At 31.4% G+C, this 17,838-nt stretch overlaps 1 protein-coding gene across 2 annotated transcripts in view; it reads left to right on the plus strand.

Moving 5' to 3' along the window:
• The window catches only part of LOC116777801 (tetratricopeptide repeat protein 28), a 42,193-nt gene that overhangs the window by 10,788 nt on the left and 13,567 nt on the right, over positions 1-17,838 (plus strand). For both annotated transcript variants that reach the window (XM_032671520.2, XM_032671522.2), the window contains exons 3-16: positions 1,198-1,367; positions 1,530-1,633; positions 2,372-2,574; positions 6,786-6,883; positions 9,404-9,629; positions 14,566-14,811; positions 14,904-15,067; positions 15,147-15,222; positions 15,295-15,408; positions 15,563-15,782; positions 16,084-16,303; positions 16,473-16,746; positions 16,911-17,009; positions 17,206-17,322. In XM_032671520.2, the coding sequence (XP_032527411.2) occupies positions 1,198-1,367; positions 1,530-1,633; positions 2,372-2,574; positions 6,786-6,883; positions 9,404-9,629; positions 14,566-14,811; positions 14,904-15,067; positions 15,147-15,222; positions 15,295-15,408; positions 15,563-15,782; positions 16,084-16,303; positions 16,473-16,746; positions 16,911-17,009; positions 17,206-17,322 (2,331 nt within the window). The remainder of the gene's footprint in view (positions 1-1,197; positions 1,368-1,529; positions 1,634-2,371; positions 2,575-6,785; positions 6,884-9,403; positions 9,630-14,565; positions 14,812-14,903; positions 15,068-15,146; positions 15,223-15,294; positions 15,409-15,562; positions 15,783-16,083; positions 16,304-16,472; positions 16,747-16,910; positions 17,010-17,205; positions 17,323-17,838) is intronic.

The following is a 17,838-nucleotide window of genomic DNA, read 5'->3' on the forward strand; positions in this document are numbered from 1 at the left end:
TAGCGCAGGTGGTTCACCACCTCACGCCGTGCTGCTTTCAAATTAGAATAACTTTTAGGGTTCCCCATATTTTAAATATTGTTATGATTTAGTAATTACTATGTACATCTTTATTTCTCAAACTTGTACAGCGTGCAAAATAGAATTCATATTTTTGTATACGTTACATAATATTTTTATTTATTAGCTATATTCAACGTTATGCAGTTTTATTTGTAGTATAAAAATGATAGTGGGACCCGTAGTCAGCACTATGATCGACCTTAACCGGTTTTGGGGGAGTTTGGAATTCAGTAGCTCTTTGACAATATGTTTTTATTAGCTACTTATTATTGAGCACGTCGTGAAGTCCTTTATCCTTTTGTTGGGGGGACACTCGTCATTTTAATTTGTAAATATTTATGAAGTTTTATATCCCTTTCTCGGTAAAGATTATAAGATATGTTATGACTACAAACGAAACTTATAAAAGAATATTCTATGACGGTATATATTTATCACAATCCCACACACATATGTATATTTAAAATCTTATCTATCGAGGAAGTATTTGAGAGGCTGTAATGTTTTATAACGGTATATTCACTTAAAAAACTTACATTCATGCATCTGCTCTTTCCTAGCAATTTTGATATAAAGATAATGTACAACAATAAGTTTAGTTTCCAACCGCATATCATTCAGTAACTATAAATCACTAATACTGTATATAAACTAATAAGTCTGGGCCAATTAATAAAAGGATATTAATGAAACAAATAAATTTAAAGGTATTCATTCATTTATATTTCATTAAATTATATCCGCAAAGCAATTAACTAAGTATCAAGTAATCAGTAGTCAGTAATCGAAATCAAAAATTAAGAATATTTTGAGAACTAAATAATACATATATAAATTTCATTATACTTGTCGTTGTATGTAATACTCAACAACTATATGTAATTACAACTAACCAAAAGCTTATATTTATATTCTGAATCTTCTATCTTTCTATATGTCTGTTGGACGTGCCCTTAGCTTAAAAATTAATCCAATCCTGACGAAGCTAACAAACAAACAAACATACGTTCAGTTACTAGTTTAAAAGTGCAAAAAGATTAGTATAGAACAGCTCTTTATATGTCCTTATAGAGATTTCTGTTGAATTTTGTTATAACTTAATAATTTTTATTTAAAAAATTATATTTCCTATAGGTGGAGCCCTCCGGCTCAGCCTCTTTGGGAGCTGCATCAAGAGCCGTCTTCGTGGAGAAGGTCCGTGCATCCAACGCAGCGTGCCAGGCCGGGGACTTTTCAACAGCTGTTGCACTATACACCGATGCACTATCGCTAGATCCCGCCAACCATATACTGTATAGCAATAGGTTAGCTAACATTCATAATTGATTTTCTGCTTCCTGTAACCGTGTATATTTATGGCACTAATATTAAATTGCAGGAGAAAAAAAAAATAAACTGTACAAATTTCATCATCATCCGATTGCATTACTTTTGGTATATTAAATATTTGCAAAACGTCTGTCTAGATCCGCCGCGAGATTGAAACAGGGCCAGTTCGCTGCGGCATTACAAGATGCGACGCGAGCGAGGGAACTGTGCCCCAACTGGCCTAAGGCGTATTACAGACAAGGTGAGTTAAACAAATAGAGATTTTGAATAGTAAACACAAAAACACAATGACGTACTATAAATATAAACAATACAAGCAATTTCGAACGAACGTTTTACGTCTATAATATGTTCAACTTAACTGGGAATATATGGCATAAGTAATTTGAGTTTTTTACTACATATAAAAAAAAAATACACAAAAAAAATCCGTCAATATAGATATAGATTAAATATCAATTAAAACGAAATATTTTATATGTTATGGTATGTTTGTGTGAGCGACAAAAATATGGCCATTGTTATTTATATTGTAAGTTTATATTATTCTTGTTATTTCAGTTCATATTCATTAAAAAATAAATTACTTTTAAATTTTGTTATGACTAAAATACTTTTTTAAATGATTTATGTCTTTAAAAGTTTATTAGACTGTTATAAAATTAATCTCAAGTAATTATTATTATCAACTACGTTTATGAACAGCTTGTATAAGCATAAATACATTTTGCGTTCATATACTTTCTTCATCGCTTTTTGTTCACTATTGTACTGTTATTTCGCTTTCATTTCAATTATAATGTGCGATAATTAATATGTATGTCTAAATGTAATTATACAAGGTACTGCACAGCCAATTATAGATCAGCGAAAGCGTGTTTTATATATGTATATTATAACAACCTTTCTGTATTATATTGTTTTTATCTTACAATGTTTTTGTTAGAATTTTTATAATAAATTATTTCACTAACGTCAGGGGTGGCACTGCAATGCCTCGGTCGTCACGGCGAGGCATTGGCCGCGTTCAGCTCAGGGCTGGGTGTAGAGCCATCATCGCGACAACTGCTGGCAGCCCTAGTTGAAGCCTCTTTGAAGTCACCACTCCGACCAACCTTAGAGCCAACCTTCAACCAGCTAGAAGTCATGAAGCTAGATCAGTATCCATTCGTCCTTATATCAGTGAGTTTAATTTAAATCATTGTTGTTAATATGTAGATAATGTTTTTCATAATGAAAGTAAGTACTAGAAACGTTACTGAGAAATTAAAAAGTTCTAGCCTCCCATAAACTTTATCTAACCTTTTGAACTCGATTCATTAATATTCATAGCGGTCATTTTTTTTAACGAATTTCCTGCATTCTAAATTTAAATGAAGCTGTCAGAAGCTTGCTTATTTATAAAAATATAATTAATCAAGTTATTGACGTACGTTACATTGATACTACTGTATAGTGAATAATTCGTAGTAATTACCATAACTTATATTATTTATGATTTGTTAAAAACAAATCTAAAGAGAATATTTAATGCTCAAAAATTTAATCAGCGATTACTAAATGCAAAACGCTGTAGAAAAAAAAAACTCATTTATTATGTTGAAATATATTTCAATAATTTTGTAATGGTAAATTTGATATATAGGTATATGCGAACACAAAAATGATGTTACAGTATAAGAATAAATATATATATATATATATATATATATATATATATATATATATATATATTCAATACATCGTAAACCTTGTAACTCACACTTAGCTAAATGAAACAGTTCCACTCTTTTACTAAACCAAGTGAACGAGACACATATGTCATATTGAATTAAACCAGAAAACTGTTTAATTGTTCGTGGAATGGGGGTCGTTCGCTAAACCATAGATTACGTGATAATGTTAATAACATGCAATAAACAAGTCGTTTATGTCCGGACATGTTTAAGTTCTAGAAATTTTATAAAAAAAAATCCTATACAAGAGCTGTCAAGCTATCTGATAATAATTCTACTGTCATGACTGTAAACATCTATATACAACTGTCAAATAGTTATTCAGAAATATGAATAATTTGTTAACAAACTTATAATAGACTTGTAACACCTCACATGCTTATATATAATGGAAGCGTTTTGAAAAATTACACGTCAAGTTTTAAATTCGTGTCATTTCTGATAAAGCACGTCATCACGACTCGGGATGGATATCTCTGATGGTGCATTAAAAAAATAGAAAGAGATACAGATATTGTTTAACATTTGAAGGAAAAAGATAGAAATAAGTTTAAACTCCTTAAATAGTTACTCGACTGCATCCACTAAAAAATAGAGGATTATGTTTCAGACATATTTATTGATATATATTATTGTTCTAATTAATGTCCGTTTTATATATTTTTAAATTTAATTTAATTAAAAAAGTATTCATTAAATTCTTTTAGACTTTAAAAGTATAAAAATAATAAATTTACATTCAATAGAGTAATTTAAACACAATAACCTGATAACGTAATAATAAGTACAGGTTTAAAGAAATTTATATGTAGGTAGGTACTGAATCAAAAATTGTTGCTTTAGACGAAAAAATATGTTTATTTGTTATTATATATTTTTAAATTGAAAATTATTAAATAGAGAAAAATTTTATTTTATCCATAAACATACCATATAAATATAATAATCGAAGTAGTTCCCTATTATTATTATTTTTTTGGTAATACATATATCAAAACCGCTAATAAACCCTCTGATAGAGCTTTATCGAATACCTTATTAATTATCTGTATATATTTTATGGCTTTCAGTAAAATCACATAAATGAAATGAAGACGTTTTTAGTCCTAAAGATTTCCAATAATAATAAAACATGAAACGTAATCAACATATTTCTCTATTTCCCGAGACAATCGATTGAACACATTAAAATCCTTCCACATAGAAATAGTATTTCATATATACTCATCTACACGAGTATTTTAATGGTCATCAAAGATGGCGCTGGCGAGTTTTTACACATAGTGCCAATAAACATTTATTACTTTGATGTTAAAGTAAACCTCGTAAATACAATGAACCACTTTACAATCATTAAATTACTTTTTGCTGGACACGTAGATATGCTGTTGACTTAAGATATTATATGTCGCTTTAAAAAACTAAGTATAAACACAGCAAACACTTGTAAATAAATTACCTAAAAATATAAACATTAAATTATCTTCATGTAGAGTTAATATAGTTTGCCGATATTATTATCTATATTAAAGATAAAAGAATACGTATATTATATATTTATGGTGTCATAAAATGTTTACATGAATACAGAATTACATTAATTGAATAATATACAATGTATATCATTTAACTGATACAAAAAATGCTAACATAAACAAGTTTATCGAAAGCCTAAATGTAAACTTTGCTTTAAATGAAGCAACCGAATGGCATCGTTATTTTCTTTAAAATTGAACGTAAGTATGCATCGGTGTTTTATAAAGTAATGTGAATTGTGATTCGTGAGACCAATGTCAAACCGTCCAATTTAACTTTATTTAAACAGTCACTGGCACAACATCTGATACTCGTTTTCAAATAAATTAGGACCTTCTCCAAAACTATAAAGAGGCAGCTTAATTTATGTGAAGTGTTATATTCCCGTGATAAAATTTAAAAACAGTCCAACTAGTTAAGTAAAAAATATAAAAGAACTTCGAAACGTTCCCTAAAAATATCAGTTGTCATAGGAGCAAACAAGAGAAAAACAGATCGATCTTCGGAAGCCGAAAGCCGTAACAATCTTGCTGGCTGCAGACTATTTGCATACATTCCACTGACTGTCCGACATTTGAACATTTTTCGGCGCATTTAACGACAAAACAATGGGGTCTGAGTGATCAAAGCACCATAAATACGACCCCAACCTATTTACATACAATCTGGATGACAGTTGATAGGCAGCGGGTTGTGAATGGCTGAAATGGCGTCTGCTACAAAATGGCCGTCTGCACCGGAAATATTGATACTATCGGGAAGTGGTCAACTACTCTCTTATTGCTTTTGAATTAAAAGAAATTTACCTGTGCTCAGAACCATTGCATTTCTGTTTTAATTAGCACATATATAAATGAAATGGCTATTTAATTAGTACTTTTTCAATAACTTATAAAAGTTCTATATAAGAATGCTGGAAGAAATCGTTATTAGTGATAGAGTCCCTTCGTGTTCTTCTAGATTTTTGTGGTGATTATTTTATAGTATTGTTAAAATTCATTATAACAATCTCAATAGCTACGAGACCGTCAAGGACGATTTTTTTTAGGAAAAATACCTACTTCCCGTACAACGGGCTTCAGACTTATTAATTTTTTACACCTGACACCACAACGTTCATTACAATGAACCGGCATTAAATGACCGAAAATAATGTAGACGATTACAGCTATTACATTCAGATATTTGTGTTTCGGCAAGTCTTTGTTATCGATTCGTATCCTTTTTGCTCTGTACCTATTTGAATAAAAAAAATTTTTTTACACTCGTACTAAAAAAGCTATGACTACAGCTTCAATGTCAAATGAACTAACAAGATGTATAGTTATTAGTTAATCGTTTAAGTATAATGATAATTATATGTATTTCTTTAAAACTAAATACCACGAGTATCTCGACAGTAAGATCTTAAACTTCAAAGATATTTTTAGTAATTCAACGTTTGCGATCCACGGAGATGAGGTTTTATAAATTCGTATCGCTTTTTGCAAACGACAATGATACTCAAAATCCCATTTCTGTTATTCCATTATTATCTTAAGGGGAAGCGGTGAATTATATTCAAAGATCAAAAGTTATGCCGAGCACATTTACGACGGGTTATTAGTATTACACGACAAACATTTTACGCACTTTGCTGTTAATGGTCAATAAATTGAGTGCAGATAAGTATATTGACTATTTTGTAGATAGCGGTTATGAATTTTATACCCAATAACAAAACCTTCGCCTCGTAAACATTTGCTTTATAGAGGTATTATTATATTGGTTTTCTTACTGATTTTGTTTGTATTGATGATATTCCCTTCGACATCTTGCGCGGCATTTAAACGTTTGTTTGCTGTATTTTTGCAGTACCTTTATAGTCAAATATATATTACATTGGTCCACTATTCAGAAAAACACAGTATCAGTATAGTACAGAAAATGATGAGCTAAAATAATAAATCAGTAGTTATTACAGATCATATTCACACACATTAAATGACAAAAAATTTAAAAAAGTACCGCGAGCAGAAACGCGTAAGTGGCCTTTGCTAGAAACGGTCTTGTGAAGGAAACTATTAGATGTTAATGGGTGTTAAAACGTAATATATTTTAAGTTAATTTATCTTTTGTCAGGTTGTCGGTCAAGAACTGTTAGCGGCCGGGCAGTATCAGGCCGCTGTGACAGTACTGGAGGCGGCTTTGAGAATTGGATCTTGTTCCCTTAAATTAAGGTTAGTTTTAATTTAGCCACGAACTGGAATTCAATCCATTAAGTATTATTGATTTAGTATTCGAATATTTGAAACACCTTTAAATAGAAATTAAATCTTTTCCGTTTCAAACTTTTTGTCCCTGTTAACAAAAAATGAGTTTTTATATTCTGTATATTCTGAGCTGATCCGACCACTGAACTTTTTAAGGTAATTAATTATCTTAAACTCATAATAATAAAGCAAAAGAACTTTGAAAAGGAGAAAAAAGTATAAAATTTTCACATGAAATGATAATAATAACATAAAATTATTCTTAATTTTAACAGTTCAAAGCATACACCAAATTTATATGCCGTCCGACATTTTCCGGGTAATTTATAATTTAGTGAGATATCCCATTTCAGATTAATCTCAACAATTTACACCTTTACCACGAGTCAAATTCTCAAAGACAAGACAAATTACCTTTCGGAGATCTTACGTTCGTCTTGTTACTTTACCTTCATTAATATATTAGTAATATTATAAATGCTAAAGTATGCGAAGACGGATGAGTTTGTTACCGTCTCAAAAGATTTTTTTATTAAACAAAACTATATGGCTATACATCAGAATAAAAATTGTAATATATATATAATATTTTGAGAACAAAACTGATTGAAAGATAGGCATAAGATTTTTATTGTACATATATGTATTTCAATATTTTACCCAGGAAGAAATCTGATTAAATGATTAAATTACATATTATGAGCTTTTACTTTTGAATTTATTTCTTCGCAATGGATAAATTCTAAAATATAAGCAATAATCATTTAGGTTTTTCTTGGTAATTTTATAGATAGAGATCAAACTAGTCAAGTCCGTAAATGATGTACTCGATCCATAAATTCGACTTTGTTTATGTATTTTAAAGCGTTCAATGTCGAACACTGTAAGACTCATGCTTAATACAAATCAACCAAAACCATATATGAATAAAATATACATATATATATATATATGTATTTAAAAAAGGCTACATTTATTTTCTATGTACCCGAAGCGTTGAAATAGACGATGTTATCTTGATAGATCGGATAGCTACCAATATGGTATGAATAAATAGACATACTTTTAATTTTTATTAATATGACATAATTAGTGACTGATGACGACAATGACACGGTAATCAAGGCGAGATTATCATCTTAATTATACACACACGAACACACACGCTTATATAGATATATAGACAGAGAGAAAGAGATAGTATACATAACAGATACTTATTTATTTTCTCTGTACTATCTCTGTAATTGTCAGGCTTGAAATATGTGAGATTAATTGTTTTAGTAACTATAATCTTATCGCTCGCGTTAAATTTAGTATCAAATAAGCTATTTCGAATATGTCATCCATCTCGGACGGATGTAACAGGGTTGTCCAGTTACATCTTCGTATAATTAATCAAGTAGGAAATTGATTTTATGCTTTTTATCTAAATATTTTTTTTTAAAGTCATACGATCTTTTAAGATACCGTCACAAATACGAGTTCTTTTCGCAATCATCGCCTGTGTAAGTCATAACATAACAAATGATATTTCAATGATTTATCGGTGTTTAAGTTCTGCGCGGACTTTCACATTAAACGTCGTGTAGTTTTAACGTCTTGTACTAAAAATACCTAAATTCCATGCATCGCTACATATTATCTTTTTTTTAACTGACCAGGACAGTACACTGTTTCCAGCAAGTATATTATAAATTAAAATTTATGTGTTACTTTGTACGTACCAAGCAATTATACGTACCAGCTAATCCGACTTTCTATTTTAAACTAAGATTCTAAACTATAATATATATTATTTGCATTCAGCGTATAGTAAATCTTATTTATTACATTCGAGTAACTGTCAGTGTGAAAACAAATTCCATTAATCTACCGAGGCTGCTATCATTAAACATCAATTCCGGGAGTACTGAAACTGCGACAAACACGATTAGTTCCTGTCAAATGGACTATGGAAGTGTTGCCTAACACAACTGCTTAAGACGATGATCATTTGAATATGTACAAATGGATATAAAAATAATAAAATTGATGAAGTTCTTTGAATAATTTTACAAATATCACTTTTATGTATTTGATAAGAAATTTAATATTTTCTATATGTTTTTAACATCCGAAATCACATTATACTGGTTAAGTAATTTCTTTAGTTTTTTGCCTTAAGATATACGTACATATCATAGGTTTAGAAAACCTGGTTAACGTTGGATCGCGTGTGTGTATTACCAATGATTAATTATAATAATCTGCGCATATTTCAATATTCCTTGACTTCTCAGTGAGCTATACCGTGCGTGTGTTCATTAATACAACATAAAAGTAATTTGTCATAGCACATTGTCTCCATTGCATGCACTTTATATAATAAATAATTATCCCGATACTTCTATTTGATATTAGTACGTAAAAATATTACGTCATAATTCCATTTAATTAACATTTTATTGTATAACCATATTTATACACATTTAACACTGTGCACAGGGGATCAGTGTTCAGTGCTTTGTCATCAGCGCACTGGGCTCTAAGTCAACTGGATGCGGCTATCAATTACATGCAGCAGGATCTGGCGGTGGCGAAGTCCCTCGGTGACACGGCTGGTGAATGTAGAGCTCACGGCAACCTAGGTGCTGCCTACTTCAGCCAAGGGTCTTACAAGGACGCCTTGACAGCACACAGATACCAACTCGTATTGGCTATGAAGTGTAAGGTGAGTTGGAGATCGTGATGCATGAATTCTTCTAAACATAACGATTTGGTTTCAAGGCGCTTTAAGTTTTTAACTACTATGTCAAAACGCTCATTGAAATTAGTGTCTAAAGATATATTCCTTGTCTTGTCCACTTGCTTGAATGTTTTGTTTTTGAGAAAGTACAAGACTTTCGTCTACATATTGTATTTGTGCCGCGATCCATTATCGACAGTCACCCTGTCTGTGGATATATCATAACGAAAACGACTCATATCTGGGTTTATGTGAACCGGTCATAAGTCAACTAGATGAGGCTCACAGACTCTTGGAACATGGACATCGGGCAGTTCATTTATACAAACCAAAAGTAAACTTCGTCTGTAGTATACCCTACATGCATATTTACTAAATTATACTATTGTCTTTCTAAATAGGCACCAAAGGGAGTTGAGGATTTTACATATTACTTGGAAACCAATCGGTTTTCATAAACAAATTCTTATGTTGATATATTATATAATGTGACTTCAATATAATATAAATATATAAAAATAATGTGACTTCAATCAGCCATTTTCAAAAATGATGAATAAACTAAATTTGTTATAGATACTTTAAAAAGACATAACGTCTTTTCGTCGTGTTCCTGTAGAAAAAAATTACACATAAAATATTAATCACTCAGAATAAATATACAAGAATTTACAATGACTTGAGTAGCAAATCAAATTATTAGTAACATACACTTGTTAGAGAATTTATGAACGTCATTAAAGTGAATGGTTGTCAATAACGGATCGAGAACAAATTAATTTACACAATTATGACTTTTAAACAATTAGTTTTTACGCAATTAATATGATTTTCAAATTTTTCTAATTGGTTTCGGCTTCAACCGAAACCGGGAATATCGTAGTTTAATTTACCAGTTGTGACAATACATTTTAGGCTTTATATATATGTATATAGAAATCAATCTTTTATTACATTTCAAACGAACCTAAGCTATGTTTAAATACCTCTGTATGTTTTACGGTTTCTAAGGTTTTGTTAAATAGGAATCCATTAAAATCAGTAAAGTAAATAATAATCCTCTATACAGTGATGTTCTCACACGCACTATACCACAGAGTTGTGTAGTAGGTTCTATAATTACAAAATGCGGAGCCTTAACGAATCTAATTTCATGCTGACTGCATGCATTCATATATACACCTAAAGATAATATATAAAATGTACTACATCATAATATATAAAAGTAATTCATAATACCATTTAAGCTATTTGGTATTTCGATGCTGTTAATATTAAAAATTATTCACTTCTTTCCATGTATTAAGTGCTGTTGAAATAAGAATAAAGAATGACTATGAAATCACACTCGACCGCGTCTGTAAACTACATAGTATTACAGATTATGCAGATTATAAGGAGGCTGTGCAGTGTAGGGACTAACAATTTGCAACCTTTATAATCTATGAAATATAATTAGAATCGCTCTGTGCGTGAATCCTCTAGAAATCACTTTCACTACACCACTGTACGAAAACCAGTAACAGTGTTTTTATAACATCAGTGCTTGATAAGAAAAATTGTTAAGAAATTGCAACTCTTGTTTGAATTTTAAGCTAAAGGAAACGAGGATTCAAATCTTAGATTTAATTAATAAAAAGCTAAAGGTATCCAGAATACCTGTGGGTCAAATAATCACTTAAAAGTAATATTTGTGAGTCAATGTGAATTATGATAATAACGTGTTCTAGGGCTTTCACGAAATCAAGAAGCAGTTTAAATATAAAACTCATTGTAATGACACTAATTTCAGTAAATTTTAGCGAAACTATCGGCGATATGCATACATGTTGCACGCAAAATAGTAAAAAATCATTTTTATTGAATCCTTTGAAAAGCCGGCGGACATTTATGTTAATTTGCAGTAAACTTACTTGCACTGTAGACTGTTTATTATATAATGTAACCTTTATGGATTATTACTCCTCGTATTAGCTACATAGGCTGTGAAAACGGTGGACAAGCTTACGCAAGGTCTCAGACTAATAATACAAATACTTTTTTAACGGACATTTTTTTAAAAATTAAGTGTAAGTCGAGCGAATATCTCTTAATATTGTTAGCAATCAAAAGTTAATGTGCATCTTTATGTACAAAATAATAAATTTTGTAATAAAATTTTCCATTAAACAGCGAATGTAATTATGGACTCTAAAAGGAACAAAGTGTTCGGTACACTACATACATATTTTTATAAATGTTTCGAACAATGCAACTTCATCCACGTATGGAATCATCAGAGAGCCAAATAGTCGTAAAAATATATTATTTTACGGGTTCCACGCGATCGACCACCGACAAAAACCAACTGTCGATTTAAAATAAGCGAGAAATTGTAGCGAAATGGGAATTCATCTGCAATATGAGATTTTCAACGTAGCCTATATACGCAGTTGTTCAACCATTTTATTACCATTTATTTGTAGAGCGGATATTTTATTCTAATTCTAAATATCACATTAAATTAAGAAAAAAATCCATATATGGACGATCACCTCAACAGATATACGACTGTATAATTAATATGCCTCATTACAGTAGTCCGTATATGAATATATTATCACGTACAATTATATCTAATAGGAAAAAAGCATACTAGTCATAATTTTCACACACTTTTATTTGAGAAGTGAACATTTTTCTTATATTGCATGCTAAGAGTTTATAACTGTATATTGTTGAATGATATGTCAGATATCTAAATACTAGAGAATTACATACCGTAGATAATTTGACATTAACATGACGCTGAGATGAAACGAGATGAGCTTCACTAAAAACATCTCAGGTGAAGTCGGATTATGGCAAGGATAGAGGTTCAACTGTTGGCGGAATGCCAGTAAAGTTAGATTTAATTGAAACTGTTCAATTTTAAATGATTTCTCGGACAGCTTTTATTGGTTTAACTATTCATTTTGAATCTATCTTTACAAAGTTCGCTGGGTATAAAACAATATTATAATTCCGTTTTGTAACATGAAAGAGCTTATAAATAGAAAATAATATATAAATATCCTTATAAAATCATTTTATTGTAATACTTTTCTATTGATAGGTTTTACAAGGGATTGCTTGATTGATAGAACCCACGTATTTTTTGAAATTTTCCTACGCCAATAATCACATTAAAATTAAAAATTTTAAGGTTAACCAACATTTTATGAACATCGATAAAAAACGTCATAAATTATTCAAATTAATATATATATATATATATATTTAATTAAAAATGATAAAATTTTAAAATTAACTCAATTAATATTTAATACATATTCATAGAACGAATCGGGGAGTCATTGTTAGCGAATGAGATCCTCACGCAAACGAAATACTTTAATGAAAATGTATTATACATCTTTAAAAAAACATTCTAATTCAATTATTCCCATGACATAAACATTTTCATTAACACTATCATCAAAGATCTAAAAGTTTATTTAGTACCAATTTCAGTAATTTTAAATATAGAATTCAAATATTTGGCAACCTTTTCCAAATAACTGTCACAATTCACAATGAAATTTCGTTAAATTTGTCGCTATTAATAATAAAATTTATTCTCCCATAGCGATATTTAAAAACATAACAAATAATTCATTCAATGGTAATTCTTGTAAAATTTTATAAGAACAGTAGATTATTTACTAAGAAGAGATAATAAGATACAAAAGGAAATATAAACGTCGATAAATGGGTGACTCATTCCTGTATTGTTACAAAAGTACTCGAAGGTAGTTTCAAAAGTGCACACACGGCTTGGTGTCACTAAGTACAGACTTGAAAACATTGTTGTTGGAATACACCCAAAGGATATTGAGTCAATATGTAAATCACTCCGTTATCGTATAATGTTGCACATACTTAATTAGCTAGATTGTTGTTGAGGGCGGGCTCCGACTAACTTCTATGTATATCGATACTATCACCTCAATCCGTCTTCGTAATTAGGTCCTGATTTAAATAAACCCAGAGTAATTTATATATAACAATAGTAGTGAATATAAAAGTGTAGATCTTTAAACATTGATTCTGTATTTTCATTATTTTCTTATGCATCTAGCAGCAGAAATATAACAAGAAATATACATCTCAACGTAATTATAGGTTAATTTTTACCTGCATTTTGTCCTCGACGGTGTAATTTCGAGTCCGTCCATCACTACCTCATTTCGTCGAGACAAAGGCCCTGTTGGCGGCCTGTCGTCGGGGATTTTTTTTATTTGTTCTCCATTTCCTCGTTGAAAAGGATGGGATGCATTCTAATGTTCTTTTATTTTTGTTCTCTTTATTCTTGTATTTATTTTAATCCTCAGAGATAAAGTAACCAGTACGCTATTATACGAAACTTACAGGAATAATTCAAAAGCAATTAATTAAATATTAATTAATTTTAACTTTATATATATATATGTATATATATATATATATATATATATATATATATATATATATATATATATATATTGTGAAAGGTTTAAAATAAAAATACTTACATGTATGGAAGAACAGATTGAATCGTTTCTTTTAAGGAGATATAAAGTAACAACAAAGTTGCCTGGAGTATAAGTTGTTTGTTATGAATACAGTTTAGTCCTTTTATTCCTTCATTACCTGCATCATTTTAATCAAATACAGTACTTTATTTTATGTGGCAGGTGGAAGTGCTTTTGAACCTCTTAATTTCATCTTCATGGAAATACAATCAGTCCCGGAAGAAAGTACCACCGATTCGGATTAAAGATTTGTTTAAAAGAAACTCAAAATTTGCTATTTTCATGACGTTTTACGATGTAAAAGTCATATAAATATTTATCTACCAAAACTTTTCTAGATCAATTATTTTTATATTATTATTATTTAAGTGTTACGTTTCTGCAATCAGGACACTCAAGCTGCAGCTGCCGCATTAACATCATTAGGTCATGTGTACACAGCCATCGGCGACTATCCTAATGCTCTGGCCAGCCACAAGCAATGCGTCCAACTCGTGAAACAAATGGGAGATAGATTGCAAGAAGCGAGAGAGATAGGAAATGTCGGAGCTGTGTATTTGGCCATGGGAGAATTTGATTCCGCTGTTGATTGTCATACTCAACATTTGAGATTGGCTAGACGATTAGGTGATCAGGTAATTAATATGTTTAAATTAGTGATGCAATTGAACGGTGATAATTTATTATTATAATTATTATTTATGACTATTAATCGCACTTTTACCAGGTTGAAGAAGCTCGAGCATATTCAAACCTTGGCTCTTCTTATCACTATAGACGAAACTTTTCTCAAGCTATTGCTTACCATGAGAACGTTTTAAGGATAGCCCAGAACCTAGGAGATAGAGCTATTGAAGCCAGAGCATACGCTGGCCTAGGTCATGCTGCGAGGTATCACGTCGTTTTCATAACAATATTTCAATTCTGTTGATAACTCAAATATGTAAAACATCGTTTAAAAAATTTGCAGATGTGCAGGAGATTACACGCAAGCTAAGAAATGGCATGAAAGACAGTTGGATGTTGCTCTAGCAGCCAGAGATAAGGTCAGGAATAAATTAAACAATATTACTGTCTAAAAATAATCCTAATCTATTTAACCAGCTCATTATGCTTAGGTGGGGGAAGGACGAGCTTGTTCAAACTTGGGTATTGTATACCAGTTGCTCGGGGAACACGACGCCGCGTTAAAGCTGCATCAAGCTCATCTCTCGATAGCCAGACAACTCCAGGTTGGATTACCTATATTTTATATCTACAATTACAAATATACATGTATAAAAACTATAAGGCTAATTATTAATAATAAACGCTGTGGTCACTTTTATACATTATTTGATTAGAAAGGAATAGGAATAGAAAATATTTTGAATAATACATTTACAGGATAAGGCTGGCATGGGGAGAGCTTACGGAAATATCGGCAATGCGTATTCCGCCGCAGGATTCTATGAACAAGCTATTAAGTATCACAAACAAGAGCTTACTATCTCAAAAGAAGTACATGACAGAAGTTCAGAAGCTTCGACACACGGCAACCTTGCTGTAGCTTACCAGGCCCTTGGTGCTCATGATATGGCCCTTTTCCATTACAGAGCACATTTGGGTAAGTAAAAATTAATTCTAATAAAAATATCTTTTAAATTTTGCAAAAAAAAAATATATTTTCCGTCAGTTAAAGAACAATGTATTTATAAACAACTATATTTTACATAATATCTTAACTCAGTTTTAAAAATAAATTATGACCTCGGGGAATTCACATGAAATTAAAAATATGAAGGAGTATTTTTTCATTACCATTTTTATATAAATATATATTTTATACTGTTCAATTACATAAAAGGTGACAATCAAAACTGCCTGAATATTTGTCAATCTTTTTTGCCTTATTTTAAAATTTTTAGGTATTGCAAGAGAGCTAAAAGATGCAGCAGGAGAAGCATGCGCTTTACTTAATCTTGGAAACTGTTTGTCGTCTCGTGGAGAGTTTGCTCAAGCTGTTCCATATTATGAACAACATTTGATGCTGTCCCAGGAACTTGGTGATGTCATCGCCGAGGCTAAAGCTTGCCATTTCCTTGGATACGCTCATTACTGTTTAGGAAATTACAAAGAAGCAGTCAGGTAAATTTTTGACATAAATACTACGACTTGCAAATTACACGTTTATTAGCTTTTTACGCTAAAATTCACCAGCAGACCGGAACGGTACTTATAAATCCAAAAAAATATTTGTATTATATTATATTATATCATATTATATTACAATTACAATGCATATGTATATTCACAGATATTATGACCAAGATTTATCATTAGCTAAAGACCTTCAAGACAAAATGAACATGGGCAGAGCTTACTGTAACCTAGGTTTAGCTCACTTGGCTTTAGGCAACCTTGAAACAGCATTGGAATGTCAAAAGTACTTCCTAGCAATAGCTCATATGACACAACATTTACAAGGAAAGTTCAGAGCACTTGGGAATATAGGTGACGTTTTGATTAAAATGGGTGATGTAGAAGAAGCTGTTAAGATGTACCAGAGACAACTTGGCTTTGCGAGACAAGTATGTTTATTCTTTTATTTATATAATCTTTGTTAGGAAGCCTCTTTTTTTAAAACAATTGTATGTGGGTTAAAAACCAAGACCAAAACTTATTATAAATTGAACAAGAAACTCTTTTGACACTAATTTGTATTGTAAAAATTTGTATCATATATTTTTTTTAGGCTCGGGACAGATCCTTAGAAGCAGCAGCTTGCGGTGCCTTAGGGCTGGCTAGAAGATTGCAAAGGCGGCTTGACGCAGCGTTAGGGCATCACACACAAGTAAATATTGGATATAATTAGTGTAACTCTTACAGTTTAAATAATTATAGCAATTTACCGATAGTATAAGGGGGTACTTTAAGAATTTAAATTTAATTTCTGATCAATAAATATGTTAAATTAACAAATTTACATTCATTCTAACCAACGTTGGACTGCACGAGAGTTGTATAACTCATAATGTGAATTGTTTTAGGAACTCACCCTTCGTCAGGAAGCCGGTGATTCAGCTGGCGAGGCGAGGGCACACTCACACTTGGGAGCTGTTCATATGGCTTTGGGTCACTACTCCCATGCCGCGAGATGCTACAGGGTGAGTTGTTTATACTTGAGTGAGTTATCCTTCATAATCATCTTTCTGCTTTGTAAGCGGGAGATGTAATCCGAATATATGATATAAGGATATATAATACAATGAATCTCCGAGACGATAGAGTCTAACTGCGCTCAAGTTGCTGCAGCTCGAATATGGACTGGCTCGACCGGGGAAGTACCAGCCTCTCATAGAAATTCGGCGTGATGTAGTCTTTAAGGGCTGCGTTTCGTCTAATGAGTGAGAGAGCCGGTTGCCCTTTCCCTTTTCCCAATCTTTCCTACCCCTTCCCTTTTCTCTCCCTTTCCCACTTTTCCTTCTTTTTCCCGCTTCCCCCCCCCCCTCTTCCCCCTAATCAAGGGTGGCAACACCTCCGCAAAACTATGTTGCGGATGTCCATGGGCGACGGTTCTGCCTCCATCAGGTGGGCCGTCGGCTAGGTTGCCCCCTTTAGCATAAAAAAAAATAATACCCGAATGTGCCATTTTATTTCTTATTACAAAAGTCATTTACATG

The sequence above is a fragment of the Danaus plexippus genome, chromosome Z (genome assembly GCF_018135715.1).
Source record: "Danaus plexippus chromosome Z, MEX_DaPlex, whole genome shotgun sequence".
NCBI classification, from domain to species: Eukaryota; Metazoa; Arthropoda; class Insecta; order Lepidoptera; family Nymphalidae; genus Danaus; species Danaus plexippus.